Consider the following 22141-nt stretch of genomic DNA (forward strand, 5'->3'; position numbering starts at 1 on the left):
TTAATTTTTTTGCTCACCAGCCATGATGGCTAGTGGTTTTGCAAACTTACTAGCCACTCGTTATTTCCATAAGTCACAATTTTGGTGTTTGGAAACTATGAGCTATATACCAAATTTGGTGCAAAGGGTATGATATGACACATGTGCTCTACTTTCCCTCATCAATATGACCAATATCAGCTCTCCTCTTAATAAAGCACTCCTCCCTGTACACAGCACACTACAGAGATATGTCATACTACTGTACTGTTAGAGACGATCATCTAAGAGTCAAGACTCTTAGATTTTTATTTTCTTCAATGGATATTAAGTTTATGTTAATATATAAAAAAAATTAAAATACTGCTAATTGGCTGTTTATTTGGAAAAACTACAGCAGATTACAAGAACATCTCTAATTTTCAGTCTGACAAATCTCCACCAGAGAATGTTGACTGTCAAACTTCTCCTGTCCGCTGCCCTATTCCTTTTTAAACAGTATGGTGGAAATGTCTTCATATGTGTTTAAAATTAATCAAACTATCTGTTTAAATAATAGATGGCTTACATTTTGTGCATGAAGGTCACGTTTGAAGAACATTAAACAACTGTACTGTCTGTCTGTTGTTTAATATTAGAAGCAAAAAAAAGCAAAATCCCTGTTTAGTTGAATTCTGTTTGACTCCTAAATGAACAGTTACAGACTTTTATCCTTCTGCCTCTGTTTCTCACTGCCTCAGTGAACTGATTTAAAGTTTCAGTTTCTCTCATCTTTTATATCCGTTAATTATTGATATATGACAAATCATTATACAAACATATCAAAGGTTTTCATAATGTTGCAGAGGTTTTTTCATTTAGATCACCTTTAACAAACAAAGAATATTGATGGAGTATTAATCAAACAATGTTCAGACACACTACACACCCTGGCTCGCACGAGCGACAGAGACACACAGCTGAAGCTCACACACACACACAAACGACGCTGACGTGCTGATCCTCCATGGACAGAGAGAAGCTTTAAAGCAGAAGGAGAAAGTTCAGGTCTGAGCTTATCCTCCAACATTCTCAAACATTTTCCTTAAACAGATAGAAGCCTTCAGTCTACATTACCAACACGTCAGTGCGAGTGTGTATCAGTATATGTTTGTCATGCAGCATCAAAGCCCTTGGTGCAGCGTAAAAATGCACAAATGGATGAAGAGACCAGCCTTTTCAGTTATTTTGGAGGGAAATTGAGCCTTTGTGAGCTGAACAGCCTCTCTGTAAGCCTAAATCATAATGGCTGAAAGACAAGCACGGTCAGAGTGAAGCATTAGTTGTGACACTGATAAATTCAACCCGCCATTGTGGCTAGTGAGAGTCACGCTGCTACCCGCCACCCGCATTTGGCTAGTTGGCGGGTGTAAATGTCAAGCCCTGGTTGTGTTCATTCTGCAGAAGCTATTGAGCTTGTTTAGGCTTTTACAGCAAAATCAGATGCTCCCTTACCACCACTGAGAACAGCTGTTCTTAGACAGATGTTCTTAAATCCACTGTGGAGACCAGAAAGGCAACTAGGAGAAAGTTTGTGTCAGTTTTCTGTGATCTTCTTCTCTCTTTTGGTGCATTTCAGTGGCAGTGTTACAGTGCCACTTACAGGCTTGTCATATAACTACGGCGTTTTCAGTGGTTCCGTGCTTATGCAAACATTTCCTGAAGTGATCCCATATTTACGGAAAACGTTCAAAACAAAACGGAAATATAACGTTTTCGTCTCAGTGCCGACAAGGCCTCAATGGAAGTAGGTCTTTGGCGATATATTCTCTTATACTCCTAGTGAGCTGTTGAGCCCTCATGCAGTCGTGGGGAAGTGGGACTGTGAACTCTTCCTTAAGAGTCTTGGCCTGGCTAGGAATTTTTTCAGATGCTGTTTTATCAAGTAGCTTCTCACGTAACTTGTATTCCCCATGAAGTGTGTCGCTGCAATCTAGCAGCACTGCATACTGTCTCTTGTTTGTTCATCACTTTTTCTGGGAAATTGTAGTCCCCATGTTCATTAGCTCTGCTCCCCTAAAAAACGACACTTTCTGCCTTGCAAACATAACATTTGAAACCGTCACATGTACGGGCTTTAGGGACGGGATTTAGATGCTTCTGATACCAAAGTACCGCAATATTACCAGTACTGTTACACCCCTACATACAAGTAGTTTCAGTGTTTAATTAGTAGTTAGTTACTCATTTGTTAATGGTAACTAGTAGTTAATTATACACTATTTACCTTCTAACTAGGCCACTGTATCAGATGTTAGTTTGACTTTGGTAATCTGATCTAAACTGGTCTGCTTAGTGACAGAGTAAGCTGTAGGGATTTGGCATTATTTAACTGAGGATTTCTTAAAACTGGAGGTTTCAATGCCAACATGTATACTTATTTTGGGTGTGTGTGGTTAATTAAGCTGTCATCTACCAGACTACTGGATTATTTTGATTAATGGCGAGTAGTTTGGTTGTGGCTCTGTTAAGGGACACTGTTTTGTGGTACAATAGCCTTTTAAGAATGCAATTAATGTATTGCATTTTAACTTCTGAAAGCCCTCCTTGAGCAGGGCTTGTAAATTAGCACCTTAAACAGTACATCTGGGTCCCGTGCATGGTTAGATGTCCCAGCATCAGTGTTACTGTATGTCCATGTTAAATAAATGTTAAATAAACACCAGGAAAAAGCTGCTGAAAATACTTATAAGTACTCTTCCCTACTGAAATTCACTGCACTAAGATTTTGAATGCAAGGACAAGTACCCTCACAGATCTCGACTTCACTTGTACTTTTAAAACAATGCAAAACATCTTTAGCAATGTTGTGAGCAGCACAGCCTCCATGTCTGTGATAAAGCTCTCAGATCAGAGCTGTGATTGAAACACATACTTTTGTCTTTGAATGTAACCTTGTCAGAGCCGCTATGCTGTCTGAGGCTGTCATGTGTGACTGTTGGGGGTTGATCTTGATTTGTTATTGTGCTCAGCATGAAGAAGAAGAAGAAGACAGCACCACTGTAAACAGTGCACAACAAAGGGAGCTGTTCTAGATCGACAATGGAAGAAGAGGAGATGATGTCTGAGCAGTGACTATTCAGGCGTGTAATGATGAACAAGCAAGCAGTTATGCATGCCATAAGGCAGAAAAAGTGTCTTTTATTAATTAAGGCACTGCTTTAATGACAAATAGATGCAACCTTTTTAACCCAGTAAACACACAAAATTGTTATCTTCCCAAGTTACATTATATAATATAAAAAACTGGACCTAAAGTCTTCATGAACAGCCATTATAATCCATTTTAAGGCAGGGGGGATGTTTGTTTAATGATTTCTGAATATTTTTTTATCAATCCCACAAAGTTTTTAAGACCCCCTGCACTGATTTTTTAAAAAATCTCTTTCTATACTTTGATTTCTCTGAGTTTACTTGAGGAGTTTCTTGAGAAATGTGTGAAATGATTTCAAGGGTTCATGGTGTAAAAAATGACATGAATTTTATTGTTTGAAAGCAAGAGATAATGAGTTGCTATGAGCGCAAACAGAATTTACTTTCTAGTGAGAGGAATCTCCAACTCGAGTGTTAGGAAATGCTACCAACGAAAAAAGCATAACGTTTTCTAAGTTGTTTAATTTAAACTGACTGCATGATATTGATGAAGAAAAACTCTACGTATATATGGATACATGCTTGAAAAGCGGTTGCCCCCTGAACCTGTGTAATAACTGGTTGTTTAACCCTTGGCAACAAGTGTTTGCAATAACTACAGCAAGTCTTTCACATTGCTGTGGAGGAATTTTGGCCCACTCTTCTTTGCAGAATTGTTTTAATTCAGCCACACTGGAGTTTTTTTTTGTTGTTGTTGTTGTTGTGTTTGTTGTTGTTGTTGTTTTGCATGAATGGCCTGTTTAAGCTCATGCCACAGCATCTCAATTAGATCTCAATCCAAAATTTGACAAGACCACTCTAAAACCTGTATTATTTTTGAACCATTCAGAGGTGGACTTGCTGGTGTGTTTCGATCGTTGTCCTGCTGCATAACCCAAGTTTGCTTGAGCTTGAGGTCACAAACTGATGGCCGGACATTTTCCTTTATTATTTTTTGAAAGAGAGCAGAATTTAAAATGAAATCATTGAAAATGAATCAGCAAAGCAGTCCCAGATCATCACACTACCACCACCATATTTGACTGTTGATATGATGTTGTTTTTATGAACTGCTGTGTTGTTTTTACACCAGATGTAACAAGGCCTTCCTAGAAGTTCAACTTTTGTCTGGTCAGTCCACAGAATATTCTTCCCAAAAGTCTCAGGAATCATCCAGATGTTTTATGTTAAGATGAGCCTTTGTGTTCTTTTTGGCTGTGTTCATTTTGTCGACTAAAAGTGTGATTTAAAATGTTTGTCAACTACCTTTTTTCCGAGAGACAGTCTAGACTAAGACTTGCTAAAATGGATCTTTGGTGACTAAAACTCACAAAAAAAAGTTTAAAAAGTTTTGTTGGACATTTAAAATCCATGATATTTGTCTATTGTCGGTCAATCTTTCAAAAACACAATATATCTGTAGCTCTTCTTACATGATTTGGTACCAGATTAAGCCAACATAATAAAGATAAATACTAAAATGTAAGGAAAAAAATTGACTAAAATGTTTTTGAGTTTTCTTCGACTACAGGTAGACTAAAGCTATACAGGAAAGAGATGACTAAAATGTGACTAAAACTAAAAGACATTTAATCTAAAGAGTAAAATCAAAAACCAAAATGAACACTGCTTTCTGGTAAGAAGTGGTTTTGGCCTTGGAACTCTCCCATGATGCCATTTTTGCCCGGTCTCTTTCTTTTTTTTAAATCATGAACTCTGACCTTAACTGAGGCCTGCAGGTCGTTACATGTTGCTCTGGGTTCTTTTGTGACCTCCTGGATGAGTTGGCGATGCACTCTTGGAGTAATTTTAGTAGGCCTGCCACTTCATGGGAAGGTTCACCGCCATCCCGAGTTTTCCCCATTTGTAGATAATGGTTCTCACGATGGTTTGCTGGTGTCCCAAAACCTTAGAGATGGCTTTGTAACCATTCCAGACTGATAGATGTCAATGACTGTTTCTCATCTGGTCCTGACTTTCTTTAGATCGTGGCATACTGTCTTGCTTTTTGAGATCTTTAAGCCTACTTCACTTTGTCAGACAGGTTCTACTTAAAGGACTTGTTGATTTAGCAGATCTGGCTGTAATCAGGCCTGGGTGTGGCTAGTGAAAAAGCAGCTTTACAAAAAATATTGTTAATCACAGTTAATTCATGATTTAACAAGGAGGCCAGGTACAGCACTGCATTTTGTATTTACTCAGATTATCTTTGTATAATATTAAAATTTGTTTGTAGACCTGAAATATTTAGGGATGACTTTTATATGAGATATGGATTTTGTTCATGCCTGACTGTTAAGTAAGCTAACAAAGCTAACAGGCTAAGATCTGCTGTGCAGGAAAATAAAATAAAGAAAATGTTCCTGTCAAGAATGCTCACTGCCTCATCAGTCCCTTTTGTTACACGTCTACACATGTGACAGGAATGTAAATAGAGATGGGTGTTGACGACAAACTGGCACGTCACTTTGCCTCACAATGCATCAATAGTGGGCCGTAAAGACCCTTCAAATGGAAACGAGGGAATTGGACTGATTGTGTTGCTGTTGGTTGCATCACACTTATGAGAGTCAAAGCAAATGTTAATATCCCACCACGTCAGCTGGGGTCACGGTTCATGTTGCCTGTCAGTTTTTTTAAGTCAGTGAATCTTGTTTCTGCTGCCCTCAAGTGGCCATAAACTCCCAAATGCAGTTTTGAAGTGATAAAATATCCATAAATGTGTTGCTAAGTGTAGAACAGCATGCTGCAGCCAGTGATGTAACATAAATAAACATGCCTTAAAGGTCTGAGCATGTAGGAAAAGAACATATTACCTCTAAATGAGATGTTGAGTCCTGTAATGAGGTTTTAATTAGTGTTGATTTGTTGTTTCACTCTGGGCTGGAGGAAAAATCAGGGAGTAATAATTCAGTTTAATTGTACAAACACAACACGTGCGACTGCTTTGTACTCCTTGTTTACATCATCCCTAGTGTGCTTCAATGTCACAAACTTCAGCCAATAAAAACGGCATAAGTAGGAAATAACAAATGACATCTTGGTTCTTGTGCCCTCTGGCCCTTTGAACGAGCAAAAACACTCCACTCTCTCTGTGCCTCCAGCTCTGAGCAGGCTGTGTTTATAATAATGAATTAGATTCAACAAATTGGACTCGCCACATTGTTTGGTAGCAGTTTCCATGGAGAAAGTAGCTGATCATAAGTGATTGGGTTTGAACAGCTGTAGGGAGCTTTGCATTCGACTTTGCGATGCAGAAGAGTCAGCCGTGTTGTTTGTCTTCCCCGAGGCTGGATGAGCTCGCCAGAGCAAACAGGACCATAAAAGTGACTTATGGGCTGTTTTAAGGACCAGCCTGTTCCTCTGTAGCTCTCTCACAGAGCACAAGATCATCAAAAGACTGCAGCCTCAACATACAGATTGATCACTTTTTGAAAAGGGCAGGAATTAGAGCAGTTTTTTCTCTGCTGCAGTTATACAACAACTCTGGTTATAATTCAACTCACAAAAAAAGATTTTAATCCCTCTTGAAGCAGAAACTATGGAGCATTATTTTACACTGGGGTACAGAACTCAATAAAACACTACAAAATCTTCACAACCCGAATTACAATAGTGTTTAAAAGTAGTAAAATTCTCTTTTGGGTAGAAACACAGCTGGAAATAAAAGAAGAAAACCTTAGTCTAAACTTTATTCATGCAGGACTTTACCTTTAATTGAGCATCACTAAATAAAAGTAAAATAAAATAGAAAAGATCTGGATACTTCCTATTACTTCTGATAAATTCACACTGATCATTTGTGTATCAGCAGGGATTTAGCCCGCTTAATGGTTAAATGTCTCATCCCTCAGCAGCTGGCACCAGAATTGCTAGACTAATTTCTAACATTCCTATCAGTTCAAGCCCACATTCCCAGTCGAATGCCCTCTTCATACAGCAGCCACCTCTATAGGCCACTCTAGCTCCACTGCTATGCTGCTATAATGCATTCGATGTTGTTTTGTGCCCTCAGCTTCATCTTTAAGGTAGCTACAGCCTGGAAGGAATATCCCGCCCTTCAACCGGCCCTACAGTTATCCACAGTGTGCCTGTTTGTTTTGTTATGTTGTTTTGGTCTATGGCATTATTCAGATTTGACTTGAGGTAGCTTTTATTTAGAAAAACATATGCCTTATAAAAAAGCAAGCAATCTAGCATAGTTGTAGGGGGAAGCAGCAAGCTTGCTCACTTGATACAATGGTGACTGGTAATTGGATGAGAGGTTAAGCTCATGACTTCCCCTGATTGGAAGGCAATGTGGAGGGTGAAGTTGAAGTCACAAAACACCAGAGCCCCTAACGCAAAGTTAAGCACAATTTTAAACTAGCAAATGGGGATGAAGTTATAGATATGCTGTGTCAGGTTACAGGTTAGAGATGCATTGTCCATATTTATACACATTCAGTGTGTTGGATGGTCACTGGGGCTGGACTAGTCAAGGTCTCAAGAATAGACCTCAGCCTACAGCATTAGAGCTCTTATTAACCAACTCTTATTAGGCCAGATTTCCACTATGAATAAAGGCATCAAGTGCCCTAAAGCTATCTTTAACTACTATGTCATATATATATATTATAATTGAATTATGGATTGCTACCTCTAGATATCACATAAAGTGTCTGAGGGATGGTAACAGATTATATTTTAGTTAAATGGAGAACAGGTAGTGATAAACTCTTAAAAAGTTCACTAATGAAGATGCAGGCTAAGATGAAAACACATGAGGTTTTCAGGTTTTTTTTGTCTTGTGGTGTACACCACTTCAGTTGAGTCATTCACACTTTATCTTATCTGAGCTGTTCAGACACCCAGATGGGCTTCAGCTCAGGCAAAGACTTGTGATCTATGCAGGGAGAGATAGCGTCAGAATGCTCTCCATCATGATGGTGACAGCTGCTCTGTGATGTACTATTGGCTGGATAGGACAATGCATCACACTATCAGATGTAGATTTATAAATCATACAGCTTCAGCAAACTCAACAACATTATATCAAATATAAATAAAAAATGCAGACATAAAGATAAAGCTTGTGGACTGTTGTCAGAGAGCAGTTTCGTATATTTCATTTGTTTTTCTGCTTTTGAAAATGTGTTGTCCAAAGAGTGGGAGATCTGGGAGTAACTTCTTTATGAAGGTTAACACATAAATTTAGTTTAAAACTTTATTTTGAAGGCCTCGCTGCTTTTTTGGGAGGGAAAGGGAGTGATGTTGCAGTTTCATGATATTTGGCTCATATTTCCTCACTGCAAGGGTCTGATGTGTGGCAGAAAATTGGAGCCAGTCAGGTGTAACAGCACCATAACCACAACACTTAGAGTCCTTTCATCCTTCACAAAATTTAGTGATGACACAAGAAATGATGATACAAGAAACTTCACCTTATTTGGACTTAAGTACACAGAGGAGCAGTGTTGCAGAGTTTACTCTGAGACACGGATGTGATTTTCAGTAATTTAGTAATAATGCCAATTATTTGTACTCTGCGTGTCTTGTTTAATAGTGCACATTTTTTTCTGACAAGAACAACACTGTTTCTAAAATGTAAGGGTCTTGTGTAAGATGTGAATGAAACATGTGATGACCAGTCAACACTATATCTCATTTTATGTTAATAACACAAGAAAGTGTAGAGAGAAATGCACTGATTTGGAGAATTAGAGGCCCATTTTGAATGTGAACTTAACACAATGTCCCAAGTTTTTGTTTTTAAGATTTATTTTTGGGCCTTTTCATGCCTTTATTTGATAGAGGAAGGACAGTGGATAGACTTGGAAACAGGGAAGAGAGTGGGGAGAGACATGCGGTAAAGGCCACAGGCTGGATTCGAACCCGGCCCGCCCACGTACATGGGTAGCGCCTTATACCACTCGACCATCTGCGCTCCCAACAATGTCCCAACTTTTTTTGAAATGCATTTTTGTCATAATATTAAACTCAATCCAGTGCAACTTTGTCAGATGCTACATGCACATAAGGAGAAACTTTTGACTGAGAAATTTTGAATATTGTGCCAATTTTTCTACATTTTTCAGACAAAGATTAGAGTGTCATCTGCATAGAGAAAACACTCCTCTTTTCTACTCACTATAATCAGAGGTCTTATCTTCAAACATACTGTATTGGGGTAATTTTGACTTTTCTGACTTAATGACTGATGTAGATAGATGTAGTATAGATGTAGTGCCTGTTAGATGTGTCACAGATTTTATGTACATCTACAGTATTTCATTAACCTTTTGAGCCCCAAGCAATTTTTTTCAACCATTTTGTCTCCCCTGAACTCATCTTGAAAAGCCTGTAAAACCTTAACTATGTGGTAGTCAAGCCCTAAATGCCCTTTTTTCAGGACAACCTAGGCTTTAGATATATGTGTGCTACAGTAATTGAATTATACTGCAGCCACTTGAATTATAGGTATGAGACTATAAGAAAAATGACAAAATAAACAGAAATTACAACTCAAAGACTTTACGTGTGACATAATAATGACTAAGACCTTCTATGGCACAGACTTGTTCTGCCATCTCTTAGCAACCAAAGAGTGAAAAAAAATCTTTCCATGACAAAAGGTCCACAAAATATTCACGTATTTACAAAACAAAAGTCCTTGTACTTTTTTGAATTGGCCATTATTCAAGGCAGATCCTGTCTGCAGTGACACAGAGGGCCACATCACAGCCTCTCTGTGTCTCCTTTCTCCCCAGAGACACGTGACAAAACAATATGGTGGATAGCATTAGCTGATAGCATCAGAAACATAAAAAATTGATTAAAAAATGGATTAAAAGACTTTCAACATCAGAGTTACTGGTGTGGATTTATTCTTCAAATGCCCTGGAAAGTCACTCAAGTTCAAGGCTTACTAGTGAAGTGTTGTAGACATTACAAAGGCTTGAACAGCGTCATTAGGGTAACAAAATGGGGCACTTCCAGAAGAAACTAAAGTATATGGCTACAATGTATGGTTCAAAAGTTATTTAACTTTCTGTAGCCTGTGTCTCTTCTTGTCATATTTAACAACATCGACCTCAGAGGGTAAAGAAATTTTTTACAATACCTTGAACTTAAATATGATTTTTGGGAACGCGTATTACTCTTACTCCACTAGGTTAAAAAAAACATCTACTTCTAACTCCACTAGCATTATTTCTATGAATTTTCTTGTCACACTGATGAATTTCTTTTATTTTCACAATCTAATAAACTTCATCTGTTTGGTTTTGTGTGGTTACTCTAACTTCCAATTTCCTCTTACAATGGCTGCACTGGAATCTGCATGCTAAGTGTACTGCAGAGCAAATTTTTCCCTCTCTAGTCAATCGGTAACCTGACATGCCAGATAGACTGATTCATGCATCTACTGCATGGATATATTTCACATTCATCTGAGAAATCTCCCGTAGAAAGCGTTTAGGAGGGATAGGACTTTTAAGAAAATTCTCGGAAGGTGATTGGAGGAACGTTCTGTCCCTCACATTCATGATGGGCCAATCAGAACGATAATGCCAAATGAGGTTGTGTGCATGCACAGCTACTGGGCTGACAGGCTACTGCTGCCGTGGTTGTAAATGGCAGAGCTCCTCTGTGAAAATATTCATGCCATGGCCGTTTGGAGCATGCAAAGACATTTTCTCTGCCAAGACAAGCTTTCCAGGTGACTGTTTGTACTCGTTTCAACCAAACTGAAGTGATCCAGTTCCAATTAAACTAACACTTTCTTACAACTAGCCAATCACAGCCAATAGCTACCGGGTTTACAGACGTTTCCTCTGGAATAGATGTTTCTAGAAAATTCATTGTTGATCCTGCATAAGCTAGAGCTGCATTTTAGCCATCTAGTGGCCATTTGTGGAGTTTAGTAAAAGAAAATAGCGTATGTTAAGTTCGTAGTAGAAGAGATGAGATGAGTAACTTTGCATGCTTTGACTCTTCCTGTGCTGATTTTAAAAGAAAATGTGCAGCACCGAGAGTTCTTTAAAGCCATTAAATCTCAGCCGTTTGCAGAGTCATTGTTGAGTCAATGCAATCAATCACAGCCCCTGTTAAATCTGAGAACCTAAAGAGTTAAAGTGCAGCCAAATACATTCAATCTAACCAAGAAAGAAACACAATGTTCTCACTCAACATATAAATCTATCAAAGAGTGTTAAATCACCTTGTGACCTTATGAAGAAAGCCCTAAGGGTTCAATTTAACACTGTGTAAAGATTTAGCACAAATTGAACAGAAGGTGACAGAAACAATGCACTGCCTGTGGGAGCAGTTTGGTTAAATACTGCAGAGACAGATGACAGAGTGATATGAGTGCTGTATAATCTCAGCTGCTTCAAACTTACCTGTTTAATCTCTTGATTAAATAATTTCACAGATGGGGACACTGTGTTCTTTTGTTCACGCAGCAGATGGACTTGTAGCATGTTACGAATGGCTTTTGGCTGCAAACAGACACAGCAGAACAGTAGGAGGAAAAAAACAGGTGTTATGTGATGCAGGGGAATCCAGTTTCACCTCAATCCTGCCCACGGTCACGTTTAACGTCAAAGCTGCCGAATTCTTAAGTCCCTATCACCCTGAAACAGGACTTGCTGCTGCTTTCTCCTGATTTAACAAAGGCTACCCCTTAAAGTAAAACACACACCATGATGTGGGGTCAATCTGTTTTACGTTTGTTGTTGTGCTGTAATATTGTACCGTGAGAAATAAAGGAAGAGATTACATTTTAATGGTCCCCAGCAGAGGTTTCCAGCTGTCTTGGATATAAACATATTAAACCATATCGTGATATGAATATGCTTGCTCACTTTAACTTTGGCCATTTAACTGGATCGTTGACCCACTTACCAAACAACAAAGAATAGAGCTAAACTGTGTGGTTCTGGAAGTAAAAATTCTTTAATTTCTTCTTATACTGCTCTGAAAATACAGAACACTGGTGATGTATCATTATTTTCTTACACAGACACCTGCAGGAGGTCACACATAAAGAAAAAAGAAAGTAGCAAAACCAGTGTCCTTTGATCTTCCCTTTTTGATAAAAACACACCAAAAAAAAAAACAAAAAACAAAAACAGTTTGATTTAAAAAAAAAAATGAATGTCTTTTGGGGGTCAGGAAGTGGGAGACAGCCATTAGGAATGAATAAGAACAGAGGATAGTATAACCATTCTTTATGGACTTGTACTCTGCAATTATCATCAGAAAATTTCAACATATTTGAGTGCCACATAAATAGTAAACAATGGTCGTACATCATCATTCAGGATCACGTGATTGCGAACAACCTATAAAAATGTTTGTTTCTCATCCAGCTGTCTCTGTGTTCTGATCAAAAAGGGAAGATCAAAGAAGGGTACATTGGTTTTGTAACTTCTTTTTATGTGTGACCCGCTGCAGGTGCAGTCCTAGCTGTGAAACTTTTGGGGCAGATTTCAGAGAGGTTTTGTTTAAGCTTCCATCTGAAAAAAGTGCAGTTCCTTCCGTTGGACCTCAGGGGGCATCATCCATATAATTACACAGCATTTCAAATTATTATGTAAATTATATTTTCTCAAATTTTTCAAAATAGTTGATACAAATGACAGTCAGTGTAATTTTCAAGTCATAAACTGTTAAAGCATAATTCAAATTTTATTGAACAGAACTGTTTTGGTAACTATTTTTTTTTCCAAAATAAAAAAAAACTCAAATTGCACTGTTCCAAATTATTATGTACAACAGAGTTTTAAAACATTTTATAGGTTGTAAAGAACTGAAAATAGTCATTTGTTGAATTTGCAGCATTAGGAGGTCATATTTACTGAAATCTAAAGCTATTTTATTCAAAAACATCTTAACAGGCCAAGTTCCATGTTAACACAGGAGCCCTTCTTTGATATCACCTTCATAATTCTTGCATCCATTGAAATTGTGAGTTTTTGGAGAGTTTCTGCTTGAATTTCTTTTCAAGATGTAAGAATATCCTCCCAGAGCTGCAGTTTTGATGTGACCTTCCTCCCACCCTCATAGATCTTTAGCTTGAGGATGCTCCAAAGGTTCTCAACAGGGTTCTGGTCAAGGGAGGATGGGGGTCACACCATGAGTTTCTCTCCTTTTATGCCCATAGCAGCCAATAACACTGAAGTATTCTTTGCAGCATGAGATGGAGCATTGTCATGCATGAAGAAAATTTTGCTACTGAAGGCACGGTTCTTCTTTTTGTACCGTGGAAGAAAGTGGTCAGTCAGAAACTCTATATACTTTATCGAGGTCCTTTTCACACATTTAGGGACCCTAAAGGGGCCTACCAGCTCTCTCCCCATGATTCCAGCTCAGAACATGACTCCGCCCCCTCCTTACTGACATCGCAGACTTGTTGGGACATGGTGACCATCCACCAACCATCCACTACTCCTCCATCTGGACCATCCAGGGTTGCACGGCACCCATCACTTAACAAGACTGTTTGAAAATAAGTCTTCATGTATTCTTGGGCCCACTGCAACTGTTTCTGCTTGTGAGCATTGGTTAAGTCGGCCAAATAGTAGGTTTATGCACGACTGCAAGCCTCTGGAGGATCCTACACCTTGAGGTTGGTGGGACTCCAGAGGCACCAGCAGCTTCAAATACCTGTTTGCTGCTTTGTAATGGCATTTTAGCATCTGCTCTCTTAACCCAATGAATTTATCTGGCAGGAACCTTCCTCATTATGCCTTTATCTGCACGAACCCATCTATGCTCTGAATCAGCCTCAAATTTCTTCACAGTATGATAACCACGCTTAAGTTTTTGTGAAATATCTAATGTTTTCATACCTTGTCCAAGACATTGCACTATTTGACATTTTTGGCAGCAGAGATCCTTTATCTTCCCCATATTGCATGAAACCTGTGGCCTGCTTAATAATGTGGAACATCCTTCTTAAGTAGTTTTCCTTTAATTGGGCTCACCTGGCAAACTAATCATCACAGGTGTCTGAGATTGATTTCAGTGATCCAGAGACTCCTGAGACACAACACCATCCATGAGTTTAATTGAAAAACAAAAAAATGAATGTTTATGATACTAGAATTAAATTTGCACAATAATTTTGAACACAGTGTACAGATACATGGCCTTCAGTCACATACGGGGCCTTTGAGTGGACTAGCCTTTTTTTTGCATCTTTATTGATGTGTCACTCCCAGGTAAATGACATGGTTTGGACTTAAAATTGGTTTCTTTTAAATTGGCTTGCAGGATCATGTCTGCTTGGAGTCCCCTGATAGTGGGGGATAACAGGAAGTTTAAAAGTTATCTGCTACTGATTGTTTAGTTTTCCTATCGAATGAAGACACTGTTTACACTGAGCCTGTTCATATAAATGAAAGTAGATGCATCATCACTGGCTTTGCATAAATAATGTTCCCTCTCTGCTGAAAAGTAAACGTCTGGTTTGGGTTAAATTAACATGTACACTAAAGTCAGCTGCTCTGTATCTATAACATCTGATAAAAAAAGAAGACATTATGAACAGATTGGGCTGATAACCTTGTATTTATGACTGTGCTTTGCTGCTGTGCGAACGCAGCACCAACCTTTGCTACATGTCCATGACCTTGTTAAAGTGTCTCCATATGGCAGCATCACACAAAAGCTCACATAAAAGACTTGTTCATACTTTATTATTTTCCATGACAGACAGTTTAAGGAGCAGAGGAAATGCACTTTGCAAAGTATAAAACCAAAAACAGCAATGTAACAAAACAAAAGGAGAGGTAGTTCCTTTAAAAATCACAGCACATAAAATCCTTTTGTTCCTTCAGTAGTTTATGTGAGATTAATGACCTGTTTCTCACGTTGTAAAAATAATGGAGCATAAACTCATAAGTGCCCGCCCTTCTCACTGCTGTCTCACATCTTTAAGGTGCATTCAGAGATTTAGAACAGAGACTGCAGAGATTAATCTGCTGTGCCATTTCTTATCTGTGTTATGAGAAACCATGGTGACACTTTGGTCGCACTTCTGAACAAGCAGCACAAGTGGTTTATTCATGCTTTCAGACCTTCAATAATCACCCTTTAATTATAAATCACTGTACAGTTTCAACCTTTTAGGCTTCTTAGTAGACTAAGAGGGGAACATCCATGTGGATTAACAGCTGAGGACTCAAAGACATTTCAAACATGTGTAGAGAGGTCACATGTAAACAGAGGAAACAAGTAGAAAATGTTCAAAACCATAAATGTGTTGGCAGGATTATAAATCGCTGCTGATTGGTCTGTTGTCTGCAGAACTTGGTGACCCCCAAGAGCATGAGGCATACTGCTTTTAAGCCGCTTTGAAACTTTTCATAAATGCAGAACTAAAACATTTATGCTGACATAATGTCAGCTTTCAAAGGTGTTTATATGTATCACTGACATACATGTCTTAAAGGAATAATTCAACATTTTGCCCTATTGGGGAACGATCATAAATGTACAAACTTCCTGTTTGTTAATAACTGTGAAGCTTGAGTCAGCAGTAAGTTAGCTTATCTTAGCTTATCTTAGCATTTATTGGAAACAAAACCACCCTTTCAAACATACCAAGCTCACAAATTAACACATTACATAATCTTTAAACAAGTGGTTCTGAACTGGTCAGGCATCAGGATCCACCAGCCATTTAAAAAGAAATTGCAGGCTAAGTGCTGGGCACCCGCTTAAATGTATTTAATGTTGCAGTTTGGACAGAACTAAAAAAAGGTTTAAGACAGACAGGGTACAACAAAAAGATCTGAAAAGCTCATCTTTACAGAAGAGCATGCATTCATACATTTTATTTTCAGGGCTTTCAAAGAATTTACATTTTTTAATGTTGATTAAAATTGGATTTCTGTAGTTAATCACTTTTAATTTCACCTTTTTTGTTGCATTTTAAAATTCCTACATTTTGCATCTAAATGTGTTCATCTTTCATTAAAAAAGGTTTGTGCTTTCTTAAACTAAGGGTCATCGACTTCCTGTTTGGATACAGACCTGCTTTTATTTTTAAATACAATAGGGAATTTTGGTTGGATTGAAGGTGATGACATGACCTGAACCTCGGAAAAAGGGAGAGGGGTCTGGCTGCAGACCGTTCATCTAGGAAGCATTCTATATCTTGGGATGGAAACACACACTAAAACTTTCAAAATAAAACTGGATTAAACCTCTGTTTAGGGTTAGGGCTATCTATTATCATGACAGCGTATGATGGCCTCCTAAAAATAAAGACAATAAAGACAATCTATTCATTTTTTGAGAAAGATCAAAAAATAATACCTTTACTTGAATTTTTTGAGTTTATAATGTAGCAATTTATAACCTTTTAAGTAAAAATATTTCAATTTTTTCTAGTAAATGTATGAGTTTTAATCTCAGAAATTCAGAGTTTGGATTCCTGTAAATGTAAAACTTCCTTAATCCTTTATTAAGGCCCTAATCTACCATCGTACATTATGTTGTTGCTCATGATTCTAAGAAAATATCTGCAAATCTAATTTTGACGTCAACGCAGACAGAGACCTGCGACCCCCTTGAGATCTTTGGTGTTGGTGACGCCCCTCCAGGTGTGCCCTGCCCCATGCTTAGGGTAACGGTTGGGATACTAAAAGTAAAAAGACTGCTTACAAGAAACAAAAGCTTGTCCTCCATTAAAACATTTTAATGCAGCAAGTTTAGCTTAAGTATACCCTAGCTCCGTTACCTGCATAAGCTACATAGATAACAGAGCTACTTAGCTACCATAGCTATGTAGCTAATGTAGCTAAAGCTAAGGTATGTATACTTTAGATGTAAACTACTTACTTACATAGCTAAGTTGGCTTTAGCTAAATTTGCTAAAGTTATCTTAGCTACATTGGCTTATAGAGTAAGGTTAATAATGTAGTTTAGCTACGTTGGTTTTAACTAAAGTTAGGAAAGCAAAGCGATCCATCATTCGTGTAACTACTTCTAAAACACGTTTATCCATAATTTAGTCCTGGGTGAGACACCTGATCTTTTCTCTATGGTCTTTATGAAATGTTGCTTAGTCTGTAATGTTTGCAGTGTGGTTATTTTATGCACGTAACCACCAGACCTTATTTATGAATAAAGTTGAATTAAAAAATATGTTGTACCAGCAAAATTACAACACTTCCTTTTTTTGAGATATACGGCATCTAAGATGAACAGTCTGTGAGAGTATTAAACGGTCTGCAGCCAGACTGTCTTGGAAAAAGGAGCTTGTTATGGATTAAAAAGGAAAAATGGGAACAAAAAAAGTCATTGTGCGGCAGATGACTTCTGACTTGTCCACTGAGCTATCTCAGAGGTTTTTTTTTTTTATTTATTTCACCTCACTGTGGCTGGAGTAAGACACTGCATGAAAGTGTGCTGAAAGGGACAGCAAAGCAATTTACTGAGGTTAATCAAATTAATGCGCCATTTCTGGAACCCAAATATTTGTGTTTAATGCATTACATCTACTAACGGAATAACTTTGTCATTTTGACTAAAAAAGGAGACAACTAAGTTGAAATCTTGAGTAAACATTGTTATCATTAGAAAATATTCAGTAAAATAAAATGTATGAATGCAGCTTTATTGCTACTTTTTTCTAGGCAAAAATTCAGAACCCTCTGAACCCCTAACCCTGACCTACTTTTTGGTCCCTGCCCACCAGTTGAGAACCACTGTTTTGCCCACGGGTTCCCAACCTGGGGTCTAGGACCCCCTGAAGGTGTAAGAGAGGGCTCAGCTTTTCTTAGATACATTTAGTTGAAAAAACTTGGGATCCACTGCTTTTAGCCATACAAAATCTTACTGTGTAAGGTTAAAAACCAACAATTCAAAAAATGAGTAACATTGTGGAGTCTCCACTTGTTTCCTGGCGGCTGTTGATCATCAAGCCTAGCATATATCCCTCTTTAGAAGAGTGAATTGTTTCTGATTTGTTAAACAGACAGGATTTTGTTATAAGGCAGATTGTGTTGGATCTATACAGAGTTAAGAGCTTTTTCCCTCTTTATGCTAAGCTAACTAGCTGCTTGATCCAGCAGGACATTTGCTGTGCAAGTATGGCTGTTGTATTAATCTTTAGAAAATGAAAAATGATCATGAAAATGTGTCTCTTAATGCCAGCTAATCAGTTTGTACCGTTTTGAAAGGTTCCCTGTTTTGAAAACAAGTTTGTGTCCTCAACTGTCCATTTTGCACCCGCATGTTTAACTTCCTGAATTACTACAATAAATGAAAGTATCACAAAGCAAACCTGTGGTATTTTCTAGGGGGAAAAAAGGGGGAAAAAGTGCACATTGAGGAGAGTTGGAGGAACCAAGGTGGGTTTGGGGGGGCCCAGGGGCTAGCTTGTGCCCTTGGCCCCCTCAGCAGATAGGTCTGGCCTTGTGCAATCATTTATACATGTTTAAAGACATTATAGAGCTTTACATCACACTTCAGTGAGAAGAAAAGGACAGTTGCACTCTCTTATCAGACTCAAAATGCCTGAAATGGAAACATAACAGTAGGCTGACTCTTGAGAGACACTTGGTTAGGGGTTTGATGGTGGGCTGCCATAAATTACAACAAGACAATGAGATGTAACAGCAATTAGACAACACAGGCTCCTTTTTTAAAAAAAGAAATCACTTTGATATTTCCCTTTAAGATTGTCACCGTGGTTCAGCAGTTCTGTTTCAGACCTAGAAGGACTTTTTCCACGACTTACAGAGAATTTTCTGGAAGGCGCGCCTGAAGTCCCGGTTGAAGATGGTGTAGATGGCGGGGTTGAGGGAGCTGTTACAGTAGCCAATCCAGAAGAAGAATTTAAAGAGCGGGTCAGGGATCTTACAGGATTCCCTGCATACACCGTACAGGCTGTAGCTGAAGAAAAAGGGGAACCAGCACACAACAAACACACCCATGACCACAGCCAGGACGAATGTAAACCTCTTTTCCCTGGCTTGTGAGACCTTCTTCTGGGCGATGGAGCTCCGCCGACGTCTCCTCCTGGAAGTGAAGAGGTCTATGGATTTGTTGCTGACTCTGGAGATGCGAGCAGGCTGCTTAGAGATGGAGCTTTTCTTCAGGCTGGGTCTCTTGGCTCCTTGAGAGTCCTGTCTTTGAGTTTTGTGACCTTTGCCCTCTGAGGAGGAGCTCTCGTCCAGGTCTGGGTCCTCGTTCTGCTGTCCCATGGTGACCGTGCGATGGCTGGGCGTAGGCGGGCACTGGCAGTGGCCATTCTCTTTATCTCCATGGTAAGGGGAGTTGGCTTTGCTCACTCCGTTCTCAGTTTGTGTGACACCATCTGGTCTGGGCTCTTTCCCTGACATGCTCCTGGTTCTTGTTTTTGCCACTTGGTAGATCCTGATGTACACTAGGATCATGATTACACAGGGGGCGAAGAAGGAGGCGATGCTGGAGGAGAGGATGTACCAGGTTTCATCATTGAGCTCGCACTGAGGCAGGGGGCTGACGGGGTTGTTGCTGTCTATGGATAAGAGAGGTGGGGATGAGATGAAGGCAGATATGAGCCACACAATAACGATGATGCACTTGACGCGCTTTGGAGTCCGCTTCAGGTTGTACTCTACAGCCTGCGTAACGGACCAGTACCGGTCCAGGCTTATTGCGCACAGATGAACAATAGAAGAGGTGCAGAATAAAACATCCAAAGCAAGATAAATACCGCACCAAACTTTCCCAAAATACCAGTAGCCCATGAGCTCATTGGCGAGGGAAAACGGCATCACCAAAGTGGCTACTAGGATGTCTGCGGTGGCTAAAGACACCAGAAAGAGGTTCTGTGGCGCTTTCAGCGCCCTGCTCGTCAGCACTGCTATCACCACTAAGATATTTCCAACCACCGTGAAGAGGATAAGGAAACTTACGAGCGCGGCGATGCTGGCGATCGCTGCTAAAGAATATCCACTGTCTGCGCTCCAGGAGGCGTTCAGGTGGATCACCGTGAACGCGTCCACTCCGGTGGCGTTAAACAGATCCATCCTGGCAGTGTGCGCGTTATAGATATCCAGGAGTGCTTGGGTCTTGGCATGAGCTCACCTTCAGCCCTTTGGAGACGGAGGAGTCCATCAAAAACGCGCGTTTTCTCGGTCAATCATGTCTAGACATGAATACGCACGCAAAAATAGACCCTTTAGTGATATTTCCCGCCTTATTTCTCATAGATCCAACTAAAATGATCAATAATCTTTCTCACTCTTTGTTATAGTGTTGTTCTGCCTCTCCCGGCTGTTAGGACTTGAGTCCAGTCGCAGCTCTCCCTCCTTCAGCATGGTGCGCTCGCGCTCCTAATGATGCCCCATGTGTTGTTCTCATAAAACTCCCCCACTGCTGCCCCGCCCCCGGCTCACAGCATTAAATCAGATTGTTCAGACAACACTGTAAGGACAAGGTTGGCCAAAATACCGACTTTACTATTAAAAAACAGGGGCAACAAAATAACAGTTGTATTCCCAAATGCCATGCCTCCACATGAGAGAAGATCCTTGAGAATTAAGCGCAGAAGTGTCTTTTTACAAACCCTCATCTCACTGGAGGTCACTATTGCTGCACTCACAATAAAGTTTCCACTGTGATCAGCTCTCTATTGTCTGTAAACACAAAGCTGAGAGGAATCCGGGTTATTTGAGGTGTTAAAAAAAAAGTGATATAAGACAAAAAAAACCTTGCAGAGTTTTGGAGGATTTGTGTGTCAGAGAGCTGTGTGCATGTGTTGCTGTGGCAGCCGTTCAGTGGGAGAGTGAGTGTGAGCGGAGGACGGAAGGGGGTGAGGCAAGGGAAAGTGAAGATGTGAGGCTTGTTGGGGCAGTGTAAATCAGGTCTAGATAAATAGATTAGATTCCTAACAGTGTTTCACTTCCACACCCTGAAAAAACACACTTGTTTGATAGGGAGTTAGGGATAGAGCAGCCAGCATGCACAGGTGTTTTCTGCCTCTTTGACTTTGTTTTTTAAAGGTGAACAGATTGATGTGTCAGCCAGTGTATCAGAGTTATAATCAGTGTAGGGTTAGTTACTCAAAAATTTAATGAATTACATTACTTAATGTCTTTATTGATTCTTAAAATCAATCATGGTCAATATGATTTGGCTTTTTGACAAAAAACTTATAAATGTCAAAGTGAAACGCTGTATGCTTCAGGTCATTGTCTTGCTGGAAAACAAATCTTCTTCCAAGCCGTCGATCTCTTGCAGACTGAATGAGATCGTCCTCCAGGATTGTGCTATATTTTGCCACTTTCGTTTTACCCTCTACAAACAAGCTGTCTGGCTGCTGAGAAGCATCCCCACAGCATGATGCTGCCACCACCGTGCTTCACAGCAGGGATGGTGTGTTTCTGGTGATGTGCACCAAACACAGCGTTTTGTCTGGTGGACAAAAAGAACTTCTTCCACTTGACCATGGAGTCTCCCACATGCCTTCTGGCAAACTCTAGTCAATCTGAGTTTTCGTCAGTATTGGCTTTCTCTTTGCCACTCTCCCATAAAGCTTGCAAAGTCTCTCCCATCTTTTGTAACTACTACAGCTGAAAGTAATGTAATGTAACGTAAGTAATGTTCAACCTACCTGATCAGGAATTTCCTTCTTATCCTGCGATGGGGTCCTGAGAGTACCTGGGAGTTCTCTCCCTAAGCAGGTCTTTCATTCATAGGTGTCAATGTGGGATGTAGTTTAAGGGCATGGGGGTGCAAATCCTGCACCATAGGACTCCCCTTTAGCGACTGCTGTAATCAAGTATGCAGGTATACACTAGGGTTGTTCCAATTCCGATATCAGTATCAGAAATACATCCAGTACTGTTTAAAATATAGGTATTGGTATTGACGTGTACAGGAGTTTATGCACCAATCAGATACTGTTTGGTTTAGCTTTATATTTTGCTTTGTTAAGCCATGCTAAATGTTAGCCCTATAAACTGGAAATAAATTCTTCTTCGCTCGGCCTACCATTTTTAGAGCA

General features: G+C 39.4%; 1 protein-coding gene across 1 annotated transcript; it reads right to left on the minus strand.

Annotated features, from left to right (window-relative positions):
• Positions 1-14825: 14825 nt before the first annotated feature.
• adra2c (adrenoceptor alpha 2C) lies at positions 14826-20454 on the minus strand. The gene has a single exon (XM_041778716.1). The coding sequence runs from the start codon at positions 20160-20162 to the stop codon at positions 18861-18863; it is 1302 nt and encodes a 433-aa protein (XP_041634650.1). The 5' UTR covers positions 20163-20454; the 3' UTR covers positions 14826-18860.
• Between the last annotated feature and the right edge of the window lie 1687 nt (positions 20455-22141).

The sequence above is a fragment of the Cheilinus undulatus genome, linkage group 22 (genome assembly GCF_018320785.1).
Source record: "Cheilinus undulatus linkage group 22, ASM1832078v1, whole genome shotgun sequence".
NCBI lineage: Eukaryota > Metazoa > Chordata > Actinopteri > Labriformes > Labridae > Cheilinus > Cheilinus undulatus.

Excerpts from the sequence above, each read along its gene's own strand:
- adra2c (XM_041778716.1), bottom strand. The coding sequence starts at position 20,162 with ATGGATCTGTTTAACGCCACCGGAGTGGACGCGTTCACGGTGATCCAC.